This window comes from Aulonocara stuartgranti (assembly GCF_965226115.1).
Source record: "Aulonocara stuartgranti genome assembly, chromosome: 20".
Taxonomy (NCBI): domain Eukaryota; kingdom Metazoa; phylum Chordata; class Actinopteri; order Cichliformes; family Cichlidae; genus Aulonocara; species Aulonocara stuartgranti.
The window spans coordinates 31,379,865-31,401,791 of NC_138956.1; the positions used below are offsets into that span (position 1 = coordinate 31,379,865).

A 21,927-nucleotide genomic window follows, 5' to 3' on the forward strand; every position below is an offset into this window, starting at 1 on the left:
CTTCACTGTTTAAGGAGGGGAGGAAGTCGGGACAAAAACACACTGTGGAAGAGAGCCAGAGGTTAATATTAGCTAAATAAATGCACAGCAATGGCAGTATATTCTTCTGCACATACAATTTCCGATGTGCAAAAAGCCTTAGACAATACAGAATCAAAAAGTAGTCACCAAAATAACAGGAGAAGGAGTGTGAGGCATTAACACCTGTCAAGAAAAGAACAACAAGTACCCACTTGTCAAGTACCAACCTTAGTTCAACAATATCAGAATGGTGTCTGGGTCTCTATGGAGTACTGTAAAATTGTGAAAAGGAGTAAGTTCTGACTAATGTGAAAAAAAGCTCCAACGATCTCTGTCATCTGTTACACCGAGCCCCGAGGACAAACACGCCGAGTCCCGCAAAGCTCCTTTAAATGTGCTTTCAACAACAACACACACATCAGCTTGTTCACCTACTTTTAACAAAACGGTTTTCTTCTCACACAGGACGGGCCCACATACTGTCGCGTGTGTATATAACCACGGGTAGCCTTTTCCTCTCTCTGTGTTTAGATTAACTCTTTCATTGCAAACATTATTTATAACTCACGCTATTCATCGAGACGTCTTAATGTCATCATCAAAAATCCACAACCGCGGCGTCATTTGAAAAATGTTAGATGATGTTTGTATCTGTTTATATGATCACAGATTACTCCTGTTTCATGTGTGTGCGTGTGTTATTTTTTTTATCCCTCAGTCTTGACATAAGTTCATATTAAGCGTGCATCATTAAATTGCTGAAATGTAGTCCTGCTCTCAGAAATTTTTATTTTTAACCACTTGTCAATCACGCAACTGGAAACTTCAGTTATTTCCACAGAAAATGTAATAGCTCTTTGTTTTTTTAAGGCTTTGGTAAGTTTTCACAAGCATTACAAGAATTACATCTTAAAATCAAGCAGCTGCTTTTGACTGTATGCATATGTTGTTGCACTGCTTTGAAAATAGTGAAACCAGACTTCAATCAGAGGCTGTCCATTGTACATGAAATTTCATCTTTTGATTAAAGACAGGTTTGGATTTTCAGACCATCCTCCTTTTATCATGACTAGAACATTATAATTAGATTCCCTATTGTGGAAAGACTGTAACTAAATAGTTCAGCCACAAAATATGAATGCACTCAGTCTCATGATATTGGAAACATTCTTAGGTTGAGCCCAGATTTCTCTCGAATGGATAATTGACCAGTGCGGCTCCACAAAAAGCTCGTGTGTTTTTAAATGTTCCACGTTCGCAGGCGGTAGCTTGTCAATCTCGTAACGTGAGCGGATCTGTGAAGTCTCGACGACGTTGCTTGTTTGGGTTCACTTTGAACTCGCTCTGTTCTTGTGCATCGCTGTCTGTCAGATATTTTCTGAGTCTGTTGCATTGTCTTAACAATTATGAAATAATTTGAAAGATTCCCCTGGATTGTGTTTGCATGGCAGAGCTTTAGAGGAACTGTGTCGAAATTGTTTTCATATTTCCTGTTCTGACCTGGGAAAAAGTGTCCATAAATCTTCTTGGAGAGTTTATAATGTCTATGATGATCAAACAGGAAAAAATGCTATAATTCCTGTATAAAAACACTGGAAAATCTTGACACATTTCACACTCAGATTTTTTAAACTGCACTTTTAAGTGCTGGTGAACTGTGTGAGCTCATATGCAGCCAATTAGATAAATCTGAAATGCTAGAGAGTGGGAGAAGACGGACACAAATGTCAAAGATGGGGGAAAAAAGAAATAAAATGTCTTAATTGCAGTATTGTCCTCTATCTCGCTGCACTGGCTCAAACCAAAGAGTTGCGATTCATTTTCTTTAAAGGCCATTAGTTTCACAAAGAAACAAATCAGGGAATTTGAAAGACATCCATTCATTTTCTGGGTATATTAAACATAACAAATAGGGTCACTTTGGGTCAGCAAAACAAGCTGTAAAAACACAATCAACATATGTATATTATAAGATTTAGGAAACAGTTGCGTCTTTACGCGATCAGGATAAACGATGTAGCATTAACGTTGTGTATTCGCTATCCTTTAAGCCCTTGTCTGGCCTATATCATCTCCTGTGGGAAATATGTGCCTTTTTAGCTTTCAGGGCTTTACTGTGCTGTCCAAGCAGTTACTTTGTCTCTGCTATTTGCTTCCTTTGTACAGTTTGTTTATTGAGATGCATATGATGAGGTGAGACCAAAATAACACGCTGAAAGATGCGAAAGTGTTCCAGTTGGCTAGGAGAAACTGAAAATGCACTTCAAGCTATATATTTTGCTTAAATTAGTATCTTGTGAAGTATTACTGACTTTAATCTATTTTAGCTGTTTAGATCCATATCGGGAGTCACGGTTATCGTATAATGTTCTTTTTGAAAAAAATGAGAACTGGTTTTTCAGACACCGATATCAAACATGTGAAACTCCTAACAGCTGTCTGTTATGCAGTTTTATTTCAGTTTACAACACCGACTGTATGTGAGGCACACCGTTCAAGGTTAACCTCAAACTTCACTCCAAAAGCGGTGTTTGACAAGCTCTGAATGGTCCAAAATAGACTGCGAAGATGCTTCAAACCCTCTCAAAGTAAAAACTATGAGAGGTCAGAACTTTGGCTGCAGTCAAAAGACACTTTGTTGAGCCTCTTTGTTGACAATAAATAAAAGACTGATTTTGTTGACACTCCAAAAAACAGTGCTATGGGTGACTTCCAAGGAATGTGGGCACATTTTTGGTTTCAGAGCTGACTGATCGGGATTACATGGGTGTCAAAGCTCAAACAAAAATTTCAAGAATGCAAAAACTCTGTTTTTTGTTCTTTGTCGGAGACGCAGCCTCGCTTCGTGATGAGATATGAGGCAAAAGATTTACTGAATTAAGATCCGATTTCCAGCTTGGGAAACATCTGCTTGTGTAACTGGGAAGAATTTCAATTAGTTTTGTAGATTTGTTTTTTTTTTTTTCAGCAGTAAATTTGATATATGATTTTAATTCCACTTACGGTTTATAAGCCTGTCGTCAAAAACTAGTCAAGTTTTTTTTTTCCTGTTTTTTGATGTCTAGTTTCTCAGCATGTGTGCTCTATATTAACTTCACTGTAATGAGAGCCACAGGTGGCTGTGAAAAAGCACTAACAAGATATATGTTTGTCAGATGCGGTTACAGTGGCGGATCACACTTAAGTGAAATCTGTTGAAGTTGTATCCCGGAAAATCCTCGAGTATCCAGGCATAAAAACTGCAAACACGAGAAGAAGAAAAAAGCTCATCAAGACTTAAAGGATGGCAGATTCAACCATCTGCATGTGTGCGCTACTGACGCATGAACGGTAGGTAAAAAGTTGTAAACACAAGCGCTGATCAGAAACTTTTTTTTTAACCCGCCAGTCATGCTCCAGCACCACATCCACATGCATGGACGGTGTGTAAAAAGCTGTAAATACAAGCGCTGATCAGAAACTTTTTTGTTTTTACAGCTCGGTGAGGAGATACGGGATTCAGTAGGTGCAGGCGGCAGCGGAGCGAGGCCATTCTGGGAGAGATAAGGTGAGTTTGTGGTGGGCGCTGGTGTAACGGCTGTCACCGCACATGCATGCTTTGTGTACACACAGGGTGTTAAGAGCTGTCAGACAGGTATGGCTCAGGCTTGATCTGAGACGTGATTGATCGCACAGGTTCAGGTGGAGTTCACGGGAGGTCTCTGGTATCATTGGCGAAATGAGTGACAGACACAAAATAGGGTGATGGAATATTATCAGGAAGCCATTTGTAATGCGGGGAGAGCCTGGATCTCAGAGGGGTGTTGTCTCTCTGAAATGAAGTCATCCATCAACTCAACTTCATATTTGATTAGGTCACGAGTTGCTTTTAAAGAGAAAGAGAGTCTTTACTATTATGCTCCTTAGTCATAGAGGATTAAGGCAAAGAAATGTTCGGTTTAAAGTGAATAAAGTTAAAAATGCCTTCTGAGATTGTTTCAGAAAAATCTGGCAACATACAAACCCCCTTCCTGGAAGTAGAGCAGAGCTACTAATATTTTTTTCCTACCACTTTGTCACTTTTAGAAAATGGGATCAAATTAGAAGTAGAATAAAATGTCATGTTAGCAGTGGTGATGATTTTCTTTGTTTTATTCAGAAAGTAAAGTTTGTAGTATTTTGGAGTGTTGGTCAGGGGAAAAAAGCAATGTGATTACATCAGTGTGAGCATTTTTTTCTTTACTCTTTTCCCTCACAGTTTGCAGACTACACTCAAACAAAAAAGTCAGTGTCACTGTAGCTTTGCTGCTTTTACTTTCATCGTACACTTTATCAAGAAAATAATGGGCAGATTAATTTATAGTGAAAATATTCTTAGGTTGTAATTCTAAATTAAATAGTTGGTCATGTTTTCACTTGGATTGATGCCTCTTATTTGTAGCCATAATGAGAAGATTAATCAGAGATACAGGAAGGACTAGAGAACTAAGAGGAAGGAACTAAGTCTAATGTGATCTTTATGTAAACAGTGTCCTGAAATGTCAGTTTTTACTGTGTGTTTTGTAATTATCGATTCAGGACCCTTTTGTAATTTGAGTATCCACAATGCCATCGACATGGCCATACATAATCTCAGACCAATTACACGTTCATAGGGACTTTATGAAGCATTTACAACGCATATAAAGCATTTTTACATCAGGCCTCCAGAACTGCATTCAGCTTGGAAAGTATTAACCGAAACAAAAAAAACAAAACAATTTTGTGCATTTTGATACTCCTGCAAAGAGCGGGCTGTTTTTTGGAATCAGCCTGTTCACATAAGTAGGTTTATTCCAACATTCAGCGAGTTACTCGGTCAAACCCACACAATAACCGTGTGTCTGCGGCAGTTCATTCATATCTGCTGGAGATCTTACAAACTTGTCTTTCATCCAGCGAGCAAAGCGGAAGCTGCAGGAAAGGCTCTAAAAACAAGAAAAGCTGCATGAAAAGGCGCCGAGCACAGAGTGATAGAAAGCAGCAGCCCAGCAGCACACAGCCTGTGCTCCCGTCTCTTTTCTCTGGCCTCTGTTCCTTTAATAAACTCATGGTTATCTAGTGTAACAAATGTCTCGCTGCCATCATCAAGTCCAGGCGAGGAGGGAGGAGTTTTTAATGTTCAGTTTGTTCTATGGATCGATGTCTGCTGGCATCGCCTCTCCCCTCGCCTGCACCGTGCGTAATATACTGTACCATTACCAAACGCTTTTTACGCGCATTCCTAACACATTTTAGCCACCGAAAACAGCCTGCGGAACTGACTGACACGCGTCGATCAACATATGTGGCACTGATGGACACAAACGGATCGTGAAAGAAGAAGATTCGCAGCCCGTAGGAGGAAGAAGAAGGTGAAAGAACGATCCCGATTTAACATCTGTTTCCCCCCCACCGCTCTCTCTAAAAACGATTCCTAACTGGATTTTTCTTTATATAGTGAGAGAGACTGAAGTAGTCGGAGAGCCACAATAAAGACTCACACACACTCTCTGTCTATGCATGGACTATCGTAGACCGCATTCAGTTTTCACCTGGGCACAGTAGTGAACTGCGACTCCAGAAAAAAATGCCACGGAGGAAACAGCAGGCACCCAAACGGGCTGCGGGTAAGAGATTTTTTTTTTTGTCAAAAAAGAACCTGTGTGTGAGATTTGTCGATATTTGTTTTACGATTCTGCGAATAGCGTGTCTACAACACAGGGTTTCCCTTTCAAACTTTTATCATGTGGGACCCCCGAAGAGATACGAATCAGATCCTTCCGTTTAGTAAGAGATTGTCCCGAGGAGCCCATCAGAGCAGGTTTTCTATAAATGTACATGTGGCTATGGGTTACTATGTCCTGTAGAGAAGAACGTGAACGCAGATAAAGTGAATTTAATAATACGGAAATGAAACTAATTCTCATTTCACTCGGGACCTTCTAGAAGCCCAGTGAGGGGGATTCATCAGGGACCTCAGACACCAGTTTTTGGTATCAATTACTGTAAAAAGTCAAATGTTATAAAACAGTAGAGGAAGACTTGCAGCTTTAAGAGCACTTCTGGGATGATTAATTAGATTAATAATGGAAAACACTAGAAAGGGGGAAAGGAAGGACAATAAAGCCTTCTAGGTGCCCCCCACCCCTCCAAAAAAGAAAAAAAAATACTCATACCATGTCAAGGGGCATTTATTCATTCATTGATCAGAAACTTTCTTTGCCCATACTTTTTTTTTTAACCCTCTCTCACTGCATTTGATTTGACCCGCATGAAGTGTGGAGAGGGGCTGAAAGATGTGGAGCTGCTGGATCCGTAGCAGATGAACTCTGTATGAACTCTTCATAATCTTATGGACAAATGGAGAATGGGTTACACTCACTCACACACACTCTCTCTCTCTCTCTCTTACACACACACACACACAGAGGCACCCATATACACTCCATCCTTGCTGCTGGCAGGCAAAACAGGATGTGCACACTTCCACAACACACACATTTTTACTTTTTGTGAAGCGGGGTAATCTAGTCAAATGCTTATGTACATTCTGCTGTTTTGTTAAAGCACACAAACGACGCTATATGGAGGCCCGTGCAGTGTGTGCTGGAGGCCAGCATGTTAGTTGTAAAACGGTTTTGTAAATGTTTGTGTTTACAGCTTCTCTTTTTTAATGCAGCACTGTAGGGAAGCTGAATCTCAGCGTTTCTATCCCAAAGGACCCCCTCAAAAAATACCACTAAACTTAATTTTTGCTTATAATATTTAAAAAAAAAAAATCTAAACTACACAAAAAGGTCACAAATTACCTTTGACCACTTTTTAAGCAGCGTTAGCAATTGTGCTATTTAATGTAAATTATAATGTTCCCAAAAAGGCTGCCTCATTACGATCGAGCCGGTGCATTAAAACTAGATTGATCAAGGGTATTTCAGCGTTTGAGGATGCAATTACTTGGTTGTGGTGTGCTGAGAAGTTATCAGTCTTTATTATGGTTGCGGATGTAGCAACCAGATGGTGATTGTTCGCTGCCAATAATAGCGTCTCTTTATACCCGCTTAAGATACTGAGACCCTTATCTGCCCGGCACACTCTCAGTTTACACACACACACACACATAGACACTCGGTGCCATACAGTCACACACTAAATATTTTTCCCACATTTCAGTCGCCAAAAGCCCTCTTTTCTTAAAAACAATGCCCCCAGTTTTATTCAGAGAACTTTTGAGTAGATGCCTAAGTGATCCCTTTACACGCTCTCAGCTGCCTCGCCTGTACTCTGGTAAATGTGTCAGCCCTATAGAGAAATAAGCCTTCCAGAAGAGTTTCTTCATTGTTGAGGTAATTGTCTCCTCTTTGACAGGCACATTCATCAGTGGCTTAATGGTCAATCAAAAGTTGGCAGGCAGAGTGTTTTCATTCTTTCCTATCCACTACATTAGGAATACTTAATCAAAATGTCTCCCGGTAATGGCTGTGAAGAGTTCATGACTGACTGATCCGTTGTCTGTGCCGATAGAAAATTAACAGCTCGGCACTGGAGAGATGTGGGCCTGCAGATAAACAAATTGTGCATTAATATTTCATCTTCAAGACCTGGGATGTGCTATCAAGCGGTGGAATATTCCTGGGCTGTGTTGTCATTTTTCTCGCATTCTTTTTTTTTTTTCCTCCTGTATTCTTGAAGGCTCTTTGCAGCTGTAACTCATTTCACTTGATGACTTTACTGGGGTTACAGAGAGTGACGACAAATTGATTACCTGGCAGAGCAAGAATGGAGCGAAGAGAGGCGCAGGCTGACAGTCATGTTATAATAATATGTTTAATGATGTGTGGAGGGGGAACAAGGAGAGAGGAGTATTGAAATAAGAGCATGGAAGATGCAAAGGAATAGGTTTCATTTTTGTAGGGCTCTTAAAGATGCAGTATCCCCCCCTTGGTAGGAAATAGTGTTTTGCAAGGTGTTGTGAGGGGGTAAAAAAAATCGCAATTTCCAGCTCGAGCATTTATTCAAAGGACATGCCGCACTCAGGGCTCTTGCATTCTCTACTGGGGATTGTATTATTAATAGGCGTATTTGTAAATGTGAGACCACAGTTGTATCTGATTTACTTCCTTTACATACAGGGTTTGTGTGGTAATTTAAAACGCCAATTACTCACCAGTCCGGGATAGGATGCACTAAACCTTTACTTTATTACTGAGAAAACATCACTAAGGCCGAGGCTATCAGGCTGCAGATTCCAGGATGAAATTTGTGTATCGGCTTTATATGTGGTGTAAACGTAAAGCCCTATAAGTGCACGGGATGCATTTTTGAGTGAAGGGAGCCATATGTTATTTTGCGGCCGTGGGAGTATTCCTCTTTCTGTTTTTTACAATAGCTCTCTGCCTCAAACTGTTAGCCCAATTTGCTGTTAACAAGATAAATTGGAGAACAGACAAAGGCATTAAGTGTTGCAGTGCCAGCTAGTGACTGACAGCAGCTTGTGGGAATTGGCTAGCAGAAATTCCTCCTAAGTGGTTTGTTCAGAAAACATCCTACGATCAAGGCAGATGTTGTTTATCCAGTTTAGGTAGAAAAAGGAAGTCCATTTTGTATGACAAAAACTGCGAGGAAAATGGCAGCAAGTACAAGAGAGTCTTATTGTATTTTTTTAAAATCCCATTACTGCTCTCATTCCTCTGTATTCACTCGCTTTTGTCTAAAGCCTTTGTACCGACTTTTTTCTGTGATTTTTCTTACATTTATTTGACTAATTAAGATTTAAAAGGAATGATGGTCTTGCTAGATTGAACTTTTTTCGATAATTTAACTGATCTCGTGTATGTCTGTTTTTTTATATTTATCCTGTGACTCTGACTCTAGAGTACAGCTTTTTGACATACTGAGCTTCTCCCCATACTTGATACGGTTGCATCATCAGGCTACAAGTTAGGAATCAATGCATGGCACAACATATGGTGACTGCCCGACCCTTTTACAGAGTACACCCCATAATCTTACATGGTTTTCCAGAGAAAAGACACAGTGCATGACAACAATGAGGCAAACCATCTTCTTGGCCTTGGAAAGCATGTGATTGTTACTGCTAAAAAAAAAGCCTCCATGTGCCTTTTTTGCCATTTTGATACAGGAGATAATGAAAGTTTTTGCAGAATAAGATGAAAAACCTCCCCTTACAATAAAAAATATGTAGTAGTCATTTTGTAACAGTGCTCATTCTGAGTGCAAAACTCTTGTTTGAATAGTTACCAAAGGATATTATCATTAGCACTCATTAAATCAGTGTATTTTTATGCACCATATCTCTGTGAATTTATTTCAGCAGGGCAAATATTTTGTTTTGATCAAATCCAGCCTTGAAATTTTGTTTTCTTATGAGCAAACCCGACTCTATGTGCACACTTTGTTGCAAAGCTTGCAATTCTCTAACTTGCAGCCGCTCCCCATAGAGATATCCTTTAATAACTTTCTCCTCATCAGCTAGTTTTCTTGTTGTATATTCTCGCCACGGTGGGGGGAAAAAAGGGAGGGGGGGTGGGATCAAGTCAGGTGGTTCCAGCGTGATCTCGTTGCATTTTCTCCTGCGTGCTAGTTAGTTGACAGGTGTAGATGGCTAATAGTTTGGGAAGGTTTTTGTTTGCGTGAGAGGCAGACAGTGTGGTGCACTGTCTAGGTGATAAGAACCAAGACTCCTGTGCCCTCCAGCACAGTGATCTCTCTCCTCCGCGCTGCGCTCTCCTGTGTGGAAAAAACAGCCTGTTATGATTGGTCTCAAGGCAAGTGCCTGTGCAGTGTTGCACCTCTCTACAGCAACTGCTCATTCACCTTGCCTTCCCTCAGAGACCTGCACTAGTTTCCAGGCAAATGACACAATTTGATATGCCGTTGGGGTGATTCATGTGGATAATGTTTCCATGTGATCATCACTGCAGAAAAGAGACTATTTCTTGTTATGTTTTTTTTTTTTCCTCATTAAGTCTGACAATAACTGGAATATTGGGAGAGTTTATTGCAAGGAGGCTAAAACTCATTATTTCTGCTAGACATTCCAAGTACAAAAGAAATTATGTTATGGTATTTTGTCCAGGTCCCTAAAGATGTAATGATTTACAGAGGAAAATAGGGAGGAGACTTTATAGCTTTGGTTGTTCATTTATGTGGATTTAGAGGATAAGAATGCAAGGCGAGTTTGCAGTTAATACAGTAGCACTGAGGACCTGGTATTGATTACACAGAGGAGGTATGGTGTGTCTTATATGGTTTATGGTAAAGCGGACTGCAGCTCATATGCTTCGTATTATTGTAATGATATACATTCCTACCATAGTTTATGCCGCTTTGTCAGGACATCATCTGTGTCCACGCAGAGTCGAGAAGATGTAAGTGAAGAAATCCATCTTGTAGTTGTTGACCTACATGTGTAGTCAGTCAGAGAGCATACGTGTCGGCCATATGGTTAGGAGGTTTTTATATACAATCACAGCCGGATCAGGTTAACCTAACCTGAGAGGCTTTTCAAAGCTCTTAACATATTATGTTTCTTAAAAAGAGGTCCTCTCCAGATTTAAAAATCACATCTGCTCAGGTTTCAGGGGTGGGGACCATCTGGGGTTCCTGCGCTGCTTTAGCTCAGCAGCAACGTGGCTGATAGTTTCAAGTAGAGAAAGATCCCCATTTAGATGTTTTTCACCGGTTCCTGTGTTAAAAGTTTACTTTAACTTATATCATATATCTTACAGTGATGTAAGATGCCCAGTAATGAATGAATATGACATTTCGCTTCAATATGCAAGCACCAAAAAAAAGAGAAAGCATTAATCTTAAGTTATCCGCGGTGTACCTGATTTGCTTCTTATCAAATCCTTAATGAGCTTCAATTAAGATTTATTATGCAAATTAACCCTCGGCTGCTACTGACTGCAGGAGCAGGAGCTATGACAATATTGTGCTAATGGTGTGATCTGTAACAATTACAAAGGTAAGCTGCCTTCACAGTGCATGCTCCACGAGCCTCTGCGAGGTCAGACCACTAAATATGCGTTCAGGTGTTCTGGAGGTTTGGAAAATTGTTTATCAAGTCTTTATCAATTAGTCTTTTAGATAGCAGTAGATAGAGATGTGATTGTTTCCCTGATATGCGATGTGTTCACAAGCATTGCTGCTGCTTATAGCTGCTTGTTTTTTTATAAAGTGTTTGCCAGTATATGTATTTATTTAGCTAAACTTAAACAAAGGAAGGCAAAGGGTAAAGGAAATCTGAGACTGTAAACCAAAATAAGTTGACAGAGCTTAAAAAATAGGCAGCCAGCTGTATTTATTAAAAATGAAATATTTTCAAAATAAAAAAAATATTCAGCTGTTTGATTCCAGCTAAAATCAAATGCTCATTAACTGAGACTATTTCAGTGAATATTTCTCTCTCTCCGCCTCTTAAACACAAAAATAAACGTGCGGCATTGTTATTCCAACACTTAAGGCCTGGACAGGTAATGTGTCTAATTATCTCATCAAGTTAATTAGTGGAATTAATATTCATTACTTTTTGCTCTTGTGTTAGGAGCTTTCTTTTCACATTGAAACGAATGTCAAAATGTACACGTGCTGGTCATCAACTCAGCAACTTCACTCGTGCTTTTACAAGTTAGCTGTTCTGACTCAAAGATAATCAAATCGTAAGCTAGACACTAAATATCCCGTGGGGAGAAAAACAAAGAGCTCGGAATGACAGAACATCGTTAATGTCCATAATCTGCTCTGCAAACCCAGAACCTTATCAAGAGGCCCGCTCTGGACCCTGCAGTATTATCCACAGTATAGAGCATACCACCCACAAACACGCACCAAATAAGCACAGTGATGTACACTTCTAAGTGGTAATTACCTCATTAACTCAAAAAAGAAGAAAATGTCACAAGAAACTCTACATATTTATGTTAGTTGGGTTTTTTGTTTGTTTGTTTTCATTTCATTTTTATTTAATTACTTTGAGTGGCTGGGTTTACCTTCACCTTTACTGAGCTACACATTACAAGCAAAATTCAAAATGCTGGCACACAGCCAGGCTCAGTGGGCATGGGTTTCATTTGAACTCTGGATGGGACACATTAGTCAAGGTCCTGGTGGTCCAGCCACAGGAGATTTCAAACAGTCCGTTTCATGCATTCCAGCAAATCTTTATGTACAAAATTTTCCATTTTCTGCATTCATGTAAAGGGAATTTTTCTTTATTTATATAAACAAAATACATATTTTAACAACTATACCAAATAAATTGCAAATATTTGTCATCGTTTAAATAATCCTGAATCCTAAGACACTCCAAATACAGGCCTGATTCACTCTTCTTGCCTTTTTGGTGTATTTTGTTGGGGGAATCAAATAGTTTTAACGTGCATGTGGCACCTATTCATATTTCATGATTATCTATTCATGAGCAAAATTTCTGCTCATGTTAAAAATCTCTGCACGATGAAAACATGTGGCACATATATATCTTTGTTTTGTTTTCAAAGTAAAAGTCTGTGCAAACGCATTTCTTCTAAATATTAAGGAGGATGCATCTTTTGTGCCTCCCCCCGACTGAAATCCACACCTGTGCCACAGCCTTTGAGGTTATGACCAGAGGAATTGCTGCTGGACACTTTACTCTAGCACTGCATGAAGTTGTGAACCTTGCACCTTGTGTAACTTCATTTACCACGAGGCTGATGGCTTCCTGACAGCTTTATAGCCTACGTGTTTTATGAGTCGTCATGCAGCACAATTACATAGGAGCTAATTTGATGAATCAAGTCAATGTTCTGCCGGCTCTGTTGACCTTGGTGGCCTGTGATCGTCCGTCTCTCTTCGGGGGTCATGCAGAGGCTTTCGCATTTTGTACTATTCGGTTACAGTTAGGCAGACAAAGAAAAATAGAATTAACTCACACTTCTTATTATTGCCAATCAAGATTTGTAATGAGAAATTTTCTTGCCTTGTTTTAAATGTCTTTGGTAAACTTTCAAATGAATCAGTTAATTAGCCTATTTTGTATTCCATCGTATTGGAATGCAAAATGATTCCTGTGTTTCTGATCTTTTTCGTTTTAATACACATTATATAGACTTGGTTGTGGAAAACAAGCTGAAATGTCATTTGGAGGTATTTTGTAATCTTCATTCTATAATTAACTGCATTTAAACACTTTAAATTGTCTAATTTATACCGATGTGTTTCAGTGGCATGACCGCAGGGATCGAATGCCCAAAAAGCAATAAAAGACCTGGCCACAGTTAAGATGGAATAATATAATTTGAATTTTTGTGGATTTTATAAACTATCAAAACATCCCTAAAAATCTGCTGCAGTCAAACGGATTTATATTTGAGTAACCACACACTGGTTAGACTATCAGACGGTTTAACAAGATTTAATCAAATGATTTTAATAGTCATCTTACGTATTACTTGTTACAGATACAGAAAGCTTAAATTATAAATTAAACACATAATGTAAAGTGGTGAAATAATAACTCATATTAGTCCCACTGAATTAGAAACCAGACAGCACTCTCATGATTCTGTGTTCTTAGTGCTTTCAGTGACGTTATCTAACAAACTCTTCTCGCACTAGAAACACTGATTTAGGGGAGTAGAAACTTCAGCTTGCTAATTAGCACAGCTTTCAAATGCTGAAAGGCTCATTTGACAATTTTTGTTAGCAGTAGACACGTTTTAATGTCAAACTGAATGTAAAGTGACAGGAATAAAGAGTTTGTTTTTTCTTCGTGGCGGGGGGTCCAGTGGATCATGCACTCTATTAAACACATTACCATTCGGCCCCGTGACACTTTGAGGTGCAGATTGGCTGAAACCTAAACGTGGTCGTGAATAAAGAATGACAGTAAAGTTTCCACTTTACTGTGTAACTAATATTTCGTGTGTTTTTTTAAAATTATTATGGTGATATTTCTATTTTGCGTTATTAAAACGGTCCCCAAAAATATTGTCAAATAAAAATCAATCAGTAAAGTGCTTCATTTTTTTCCACATACATAAAATTTGTCTATTTTTGTCGACTGAGTAATATTAGCCACAACCTAAGCATCCTGTAGATCTTTACAGAGCGCTAAGAAAGAATTTCCTTCTTGAAAGCATCACCGTCATCATCATGGGAGACTCCAAAAGTGGAAAAAATCAGAAAAACACAAGTGTTTAAAAAAAAACCTTGGAAGCAGATACTGTTTACCTGTTTGCCATAAAACTAAGAGACATTGCTTGGTAAAAATACCAAACATTTTCTTTGTTTTAGCTTTACTGCTGTACCTAAACGGTGCCTGAGACTTGCACGGCATCGTGTTAAGAACCTTCTCCTTAGGGCTGTGCCTGCCTGTTTGTGTCTACAGTATGTGCTGAGCTAGTCTGTTGAAACAGCTTAATTGATACTCATTAAACAGCAGTGACAGCTTAGGTATCCATGATGAATGTTGAATAATTCTGTTGTACTTACAACTTGATTAAGGAGAAGCACACAACATGTCAGTGTTGTAGCCTATGGCTTGGTCTGTGTGCACTTACCAGCAATGATTTCTTATTGCTACCTGCAGTCTGCCTTTAAGTTAATCTCAAGCGTTTGTGTGTGTGTGCCTGAAATAAACAAGTTTTCAAGCACTACATAAACAAGTATTAGAATTTCGCACGAGGATTAAAAATAGTTTTTACTTCATTTGACTTTGATTGTGATAGATTTTGCAGAGAGTGCAACACCAACCAATATACTTCATCTATAAATGTGAATAATGTTGACTTTTCTTTGTGTTTATTCAGCCACAGTCTGGCATTTTCATACAATAATAAAGTCAATGGATGTCAGGCAGATGAAAAATGTGCATCTTGTATTATTTCTGTTAGAAATTAAAGGCAATTGGAATTGGTTCAAAATTGACTGTCTTTGTAATGAGTGCATGACGAATGGTATAATTTAGAGAAGAAAATGAATGCTAGGGAACCAAAAATATTATTCTGCAGCATTTTATATGCTGTGATATTTCATGAAGATGAACTAATTTCACTAAATACCACATAAAATCTACTCATAATATTTTTCTACAGTATCATAAAACAGTGAGGATCAGGTCACCGGGGCAGATTCAGATTGAGGCAGATTCTCAAGTTAGTGTGATTTGATTTTTAGCGCTGTCTGTTTGTCTTTCTGTCAGCTGCTTTACGCAAAAACTACCCGCCCGAATTCGATGAAACCTGGGGGAGAGGTGGATTATGGGAGAAGAAACAGCCTATTACATTTTGGGTTGGATCCGCATCACTTTCTTTTAAACTGGGAGACTAGGCACTGGCTTTGGTATCGGTCTGTGCTCTCTAAGTACCCTTCTAGGGTTTTGTTTGTTTGCTTTCTTTGACAGCCTTGGATGAATAAAAAAAAAAAGCTACATTAAAATCCTTATCATTTTCAGATTTCGAGGCCTGCACAGCTTCTCAAATTGCTGACATCTGATTAAACCGACGTTCTGTTCTCATAAGAGAAAAGAAGCCTTTTCTCCATTTTGAGAGTAGATGAAAGAGGGGGAATTTCCGCAGAGGATGGATTTACAACTTTATCCTCACATGATTAATATTACACAGGGAAGTCTTTGTACAGGAAGCAGCATGTCTAATTATGGTCCAACTGTGTCTTGACTGAGAGCAAACAAAGAGGAACTGCACTGACACGTCACACAAACGGTTCATGCGGGTGCGGGGTGATGTCATCGTCACCCAGATTTCATGATGCTAAGCCCACAACTGATTGAGCAACGGCAGAAGTCTGGCTTTCAGTATACTACGTCCAGCTGGCGACTGCCTCCTAGAAACTCTGTGGGCATATGGGTTTAGCTTCAATAAAACCCACGGCCGCCGGTGACGTGCATTTCCTTCTTTTTCATGTTTTCAAGGTTACGCATTTCCACCAAACACATAACCTCACCACTTATGACCTCACTGATGATAACTACAGTATGTCTACATTCGCCGTACTGTTAGGAGCAGATGCAGATTCATCACGCTCGCCCCCTCTGCAAGAATTCCAGGGACTCCATGTCCTCCCACGTTTGCCTGTTCATCATATATCTCAGCCCAGACATTCAAGAGGTTGCTAGCCAGGCCAGCCATAAGTCTTCCTGTCCATCAGGACGGCACCGTGTTTCTCTGCCTGATTTTCAGCTGTTACTTGTAAACCAGAACAGCATTCTTTAGATTAACAGAGTGACAGGGAGGCCTCTAAAAGCAAACTATAATAGTATGATATGTTACAGTCATATTTTATGGCTTTTAGTGTGTGAGGTCGTGCATGTGCGTGTGTGCAGACAGATCAGCTTAAGGATCTAACAGGCCTGCATTGCACCTCGGGGAGTGTAGAAAATAATGGTGCTGTGTTACTGCTGTTTATCATTAGGTTGATAATGATAACACGTGCACAGCGCAGGAAACCTGGCCGCACCTGGTCATCGTCACAAGTGGACATCACGTGTGACGTCAAAAAAGTCAATGATATAGAACTAACTGTCAAAATAAGTTGTGTTCAATCCAAAACCGCTTAAGGTGTCAAGGACACGTTTTCCTCCCTCCCATATCCTGACAAACATTGAGTCAGCAATTGTCTGTTGTATTTTCAGTACTCTCATGCCACCCCCCCTCCCCCCCTCCCCCCCCCCTCCCCACCCATCCCCAGGCCATTTTAAAGTTGTAGAAAGTGGTCATTTTCTCTGTGTCAGTGGGAGGTCAGTGCTGTGGCAGTCAGCAAAGCTATTCGGTCTGGTGAAACAGAGTCTGTTGGGAACCTTAAAGACATTTTGTCCGGTGTAGTCGCCTCTCACTGTGTGTCTTCACGCCTGTCGCTTTGTACTCCTTGTGCTCGTAGAAAGTCTAAAAGAGCTCGAAGCATTTGTTGGATTGCTTCCAGAGCTCCAAACTTTTATTCTTGACACCTAAGACTACCCAGCTGTCAATTTTAAACCTGCTTATTAAACTGGCATATATGAATCTTGTCGAATATTTCCATTTGCACGGCTTTACTCCGTCTGTGTGGTCATTTGTCCTTGTGTCAAAACTACTTCTTGTTATACCCAGCTCCTATTCAATCTGAATACCTACCTGTCCTTGCAGCTCCCTGTGTTGGTGACTGACATGTCCTCTCTGTGCTGCGTACTGTATCCCTGGTAACTGTCGCCTGGGGCCCACTCACTCATCCCTAAAATGTAACAGAGGTCACACACAGATCATTGCTTTAGCCAAAGGCCCTGACTTTAATACAGAGTGACCTGCACAGGACACAGCGGTACAGCAGCTGGTCAGTGATGAATCTGGAAACCTGCTCCATCATCAGTATTATAGAGAGTTTGATTGTGTGGAAACCTGACCTGGATGAGAGTGAAAAGCAATCCAATAGATGAAATACTAACATTAATATAATATTATTTTGATATCAAAGAAATATTAAAAAATAAATAAGACAAGATTTGGTCACCTACTAGTGAATATTTATTTGCTTAAACTATGAGTAACTACAAAAAATCTTCTGTATTGTACAAACCACGTTGACTTAAAATAGTTATATTACCCTGATTCTGTCCAAAAGTATTTAAAGGTGACCGCTTTGTAGTTGCAGTTGCTCATGGTACTAATGGCACACTAAGTAAGCCATGTCTGATTAATTAACTAATTAAAGCTGAAGATATCAGTTGTCATCTAAGTGATCCTTTTGACAGCTCCCCATCTGCACTATAGCTAAAGAGCTAACATTAGTTAACGTTGTAACTGCACAGATTGAGATGTTAAACGAAGGCTCAGCATTACATGTGTGGAGATCCAGATTAAAAAATTACATTTTTAGGTTTATATCTATTTAAGAATGTCATCGACTGTTGTTTAAATACTAAAAATACACAGTAAGCTCCCATGAGATTTTTTTGTAGTCTTCTCAAACATGAAAATGATGCACTCTCTGTGAAATATTGAGACGGGACTGATTAATTTTAAACATTGATTAAAAAAACCCAAATACGCAGGTTAATTGTTTAAGGTGGTCCGTCCGGCTGATGCTTACGTGGTTAAAATCTTGGGAAATTCTCCAAACTTTTCAGAAAAGCAGTAGTATTGTGACTTCTCCTTGTTTTCATAGGTTTGGGTTTTTCAGACCTGATGCAGTCTTCCTCGGTCTATTGAAGTGACAGAAATATATGTTTCAAGCATTTTTTAATTTCACATAACTTTTCCTCCCACTTTAATTTCGACATGCCCGTAACAGTCACCGAAGAAAGCCAGCCGGTATTTTCCATATGTGCGAGATCTTCGAGTAATCTATAATCTTTGGTACAGCACTGGCTTGCGGTTTGAGTGGGGTCAACATCACCCTGCCCTTTGTTGCTGTCTAATCAGTGTGTGTGTGTAGATGGTGCTGTAGTGGAGGCGAAAGCAGTGAAAAGAGACATCTGCTTCAAAACTTCTTTGAAGAAGTTGTTTTGAGCCTTCTGCACCTCCTTTCTGCATAGCCTCGCCTCTCATACTCCCTTGCTTTCTGCAAACTCCGTCCACATATTCCCTCGCCTCCTGGATGTGACACCATCTGTCCATGTGAGCCAAAAACCTACGCAAGTCCTTTCAAAGTTTGTTAATCACTCGTCTTCTTTCATGTACGTTTGGCTCTTACGTCAGCGCACCGTAATCTCGTTCTTGCCTAACTGCCATTGTGACCACACAGAGTGCAGACAGGGCCCATTTTATCTCACGCCATGAATATTTCCTAAACCTAAACAAGCAGCGACGGAAAATGGATATAACAATAAGAGAAAACTGGAAAGTAGTTAAGTAAGTACTTCTAGCTGTTAGCAACAGGAAGATGGCGCAAATGACCTTGCATGCTTAAATGGCATTAAACATCCCATAAGTAACCTCATCATTATGAAAAGTTGTTACATTACACTTCATCCATATCTTATTTTGTAATTTCATCTTATGAAATGTAGTTTAGCTCAGTCCTTTTACATGCTGCATGTACTTTAGCGCCTTGAAATCTGTTCTAATCCCTAACCAGGAATTCCCGTCTCCCTCAGTGAATTAGCTGTTGATGTGGCGGATCAGTTTTACCCAACTTCCAGGGGGCGTCCTGACTCTCCAGCCTCACTGAGGCTGAGACTGATCTTCGGCTGCTGCCTCAGTGTGTCTAAACACTTCTATTTTTCTAAAGCCTCGCCTGCCACATCCTCACATGGCACAGCGAGGCGAATAGCACTCGTTGGTGCTATATGACTATTTACAGAGTGTGATAACGAAATGTATCTCTTCATTCTGAGACTTGTGACTGAGGGTGACTTTGTAGTGTTTACACAGCTACTTTCAGATTGTCCCGCTGAAATATGAGAATTAACCTGAGGTGCCACACGGGACTGTTTTAGTTGGAGCTTATTGACATCTTTGTGTCTTTAAAAAACACTCTTTGTATCAGTCGGATTTCTACTCATTGAAATTTAGCTCGCTAAGAGAGAGATGTTGCAAGGGTCTTTAACTCATCAGCCTCTGAGCGCGCAACCTTTTTGTATGTATGCTTTCTTTCTTTGAGTTGTTCCTGGGTTTTTGCATGTGTTACAGTTGTGTTTGCATGTGTTTCTTACATGCTTCATGGCAGCCCTCACACCCTGGCAGTGACCCAGCTGAAAAGTTCCGGTACTGTCCAGACGCATCCTTTAGGGACCTCATCAGCCCCTGAATTTCCTTCCCCTCATGCCTGAGGGCATCCATATTCATTTCCTCCTCTGATTTGGGGAAAATGATGAAAGGCTGGCTTTTTTCCCATCTCTTATTTCCTGCCAAGGTTGCCTGCATTTTAATGCGACGTAAATCTGCAAAGACCTGCAAACATGCTCCCATTTGGACATGGCCAGTTCCATGTTATTAGTATCATGCCATATCAAAAAAAAAGGAAGTCCCAGGGTTGTTAATGTTATTGTAATACGATTCCTTAAAACTTTAGTGTGCATCAGTACTATAATCCATTTTGTTATAAATCTAGCTCGTAGTTAGGCTCAATTACTCCAATTTCACTGTAAGCTGTATTTACCTGTCTTTTCCATAGGTCTGTTTCTCATAAAATGAACATTTCATTCACTCCTAAGTTATGAGTGCTGGATGCTATCATGGAGATAACTGCACTGGTTTGAAATAAACCTGTGATTAAGCTGGTGGGTGGGTATTTACTCTTACCGGAGACAGGAAATGAATGTTAATGAAAATAACAGTCGCGTACAGTAATAACCCAACTCTGTAATTATTGGCATGCTTTGATGATGCCATATATACTCAACACACACATGCGCCTACTTAACTAAACCTCAGGTAGACTATTAGCTCCACTAGCAGGATCCTGCCCTCCGCTATGCACAACAGTGCTCAGGGTGGGGAGGCCTTGCCCAATGAAGGAGCGGGCTTTCAGTTGCCGAGACAACCCTAAACACACATGTACACAAAGGAAAGGTCCCACTGTGAGAGAGGATCATCTCCACCTCTGGCTGGATAAAGAGCGCTCCACACACTGGAATGCACTCCTGCCCTACAGGCGTATGCAGCAGTGTGTATATGCAGTTCGCAAGCATCCCACACACCATTCATGGAGTTTATACTTATACCCAGAATGCTGTGTTTGTGTTTCCCTGTATTTAACAGCAAAGCACATTAACAGGTATTAGAAAAACAGCACTGTGTTTTGCTTGAAATACGAGGTGAGATTCTAGCTCCTAATAACAAATCTGAGATTTGTACCAAACACAGGAAGTCGACCGTAATAAATTATTAATCACGAAAAGCTGTTTTCAGACATTTAAAAAAAAGAAAAAAAAGAATTATTATTACAAAATTGAATCTGAAGACTTGCCGTTTTGTCTCGTGTCGTCACCGCGACAGCTCACTCTCAAAGATGGCACTTGATGGTTTTCACTAGTGAATTTAGAGCGCTCAGAACTTCATCCGTATTGTTTGGCTTCAAATCTGGGCCACATATGATAACAGAATTATCCCTCTCTACAGTAAGCGTGTGGAAACTCATGCAACGGTCTGTCATCTGAGGTCTGCAAGATGCAAAATAGCTTGTGGCTGTGGGTGTCTGATAGACCTCGGTTTCTTTTATGGTGCAGCTTCAACTCTACGCAGAGAGAGTGTGGGCATGTATCACTCTGACCCAAACACACTTTTAATGCTGACTGGTGCAGCAAAGTAGTTTGTGTATTGCAGCCGGTGCCTCTTTCACCATGAGTGCAGGTTATATTTTGGTGGACGTGGTGTCACCTGTGCATTTATATAATGCCTTTTCAGAAAGTTAATACACTTTGTGTGGCTGCGGAGGCTGCGCTTTTGTTAGAGTGTTTGAGCGGTCGGAGCCAATTAAACTGTTTTAAATGGGTTAACTTTTTCCACATTTCTTTACATTAATAAAATTCTTACTCTAGGCTGTGCAGGTCAAGTTGCTCCAGGATTACACACACATATATATATATATATCTATAAAGGAACTTAATGTTAGGCCATCTGGAAAATACAGCTTTTAAAGAGGGTGAGTAAAACTTAAGCGCTGCAAAGGGACACAATTCAGCTAATTGTAAACAGCTGCAGGTGATATCACCCTTCAGACTACAGACAAAGCAGGGGTAAAAAGTCCTACTGAAAAGCTCTCAATTTAAAAGAACACTGCAATCCAGTCTATCCTACTGAGGAAAATATAAAGTGTCTGTTTTAACAATAAATGTTACCAATTTACTCTGTCCTCAAGTGACAAATGTTTTTTTTGCAAACATTCAGGCTTTTGCACTGCAACATCCTACAGGCAGAAACCCCTACTGAAAAGCCCATTAGAATCAAATGAATGTCAAATTCTGCTAAG

At 39.9% G+C, this 21,927-nt stretch overlaps 1 protein-coding gene and 1 long non-coding RNA gene across 3 annotated transcripts in view; both read left to right on the top strand.

Moving 5' to 3' along the window:
- LOC309696319 overlaps nt 1-3,354 on the top strand; it is a 61,881-nt gene extending 58,527 nt beyond the window's left edge. The window contains exon 4 of the long non-coding RNA XR_014273418.1: nt 3,177-3,354. This is a non-coding gene — a long non-coding RNA (uncharacterized lncRNA). The remainder of the gene's footprint in view (nt 1-3,176) is intronic.
- A 1,548-nt stretch (nt 3,355-4,902) lies between these two features.
- tshz2 (teashirt zinc finger homeobox 2) overlaps nt 4,903-21,927 on the top strand; it is a 39,578-nt gene continuing 22,553 nt past the window's right edge. Inside the window, exons 1-2 of one of the 2 annotated variants that reach the window (XM_082518137.1) lie at nt 4,903-5,393; nt 5,480-5,648. In XM_082518137.1, the coding sequence (XP_082374263.1) occupies nt 5,609-5,648 (40 nt within the window). In that variant the 5' untranslated portion in view covers nt 4,903-5,393; nt 5,480-5,608. Of the gene's footprint in view, nt 5,649-21,927 lie in introns of both variants that reach the window. The other variant, XM_082518136.1, reaches the window with a different exon arrangement.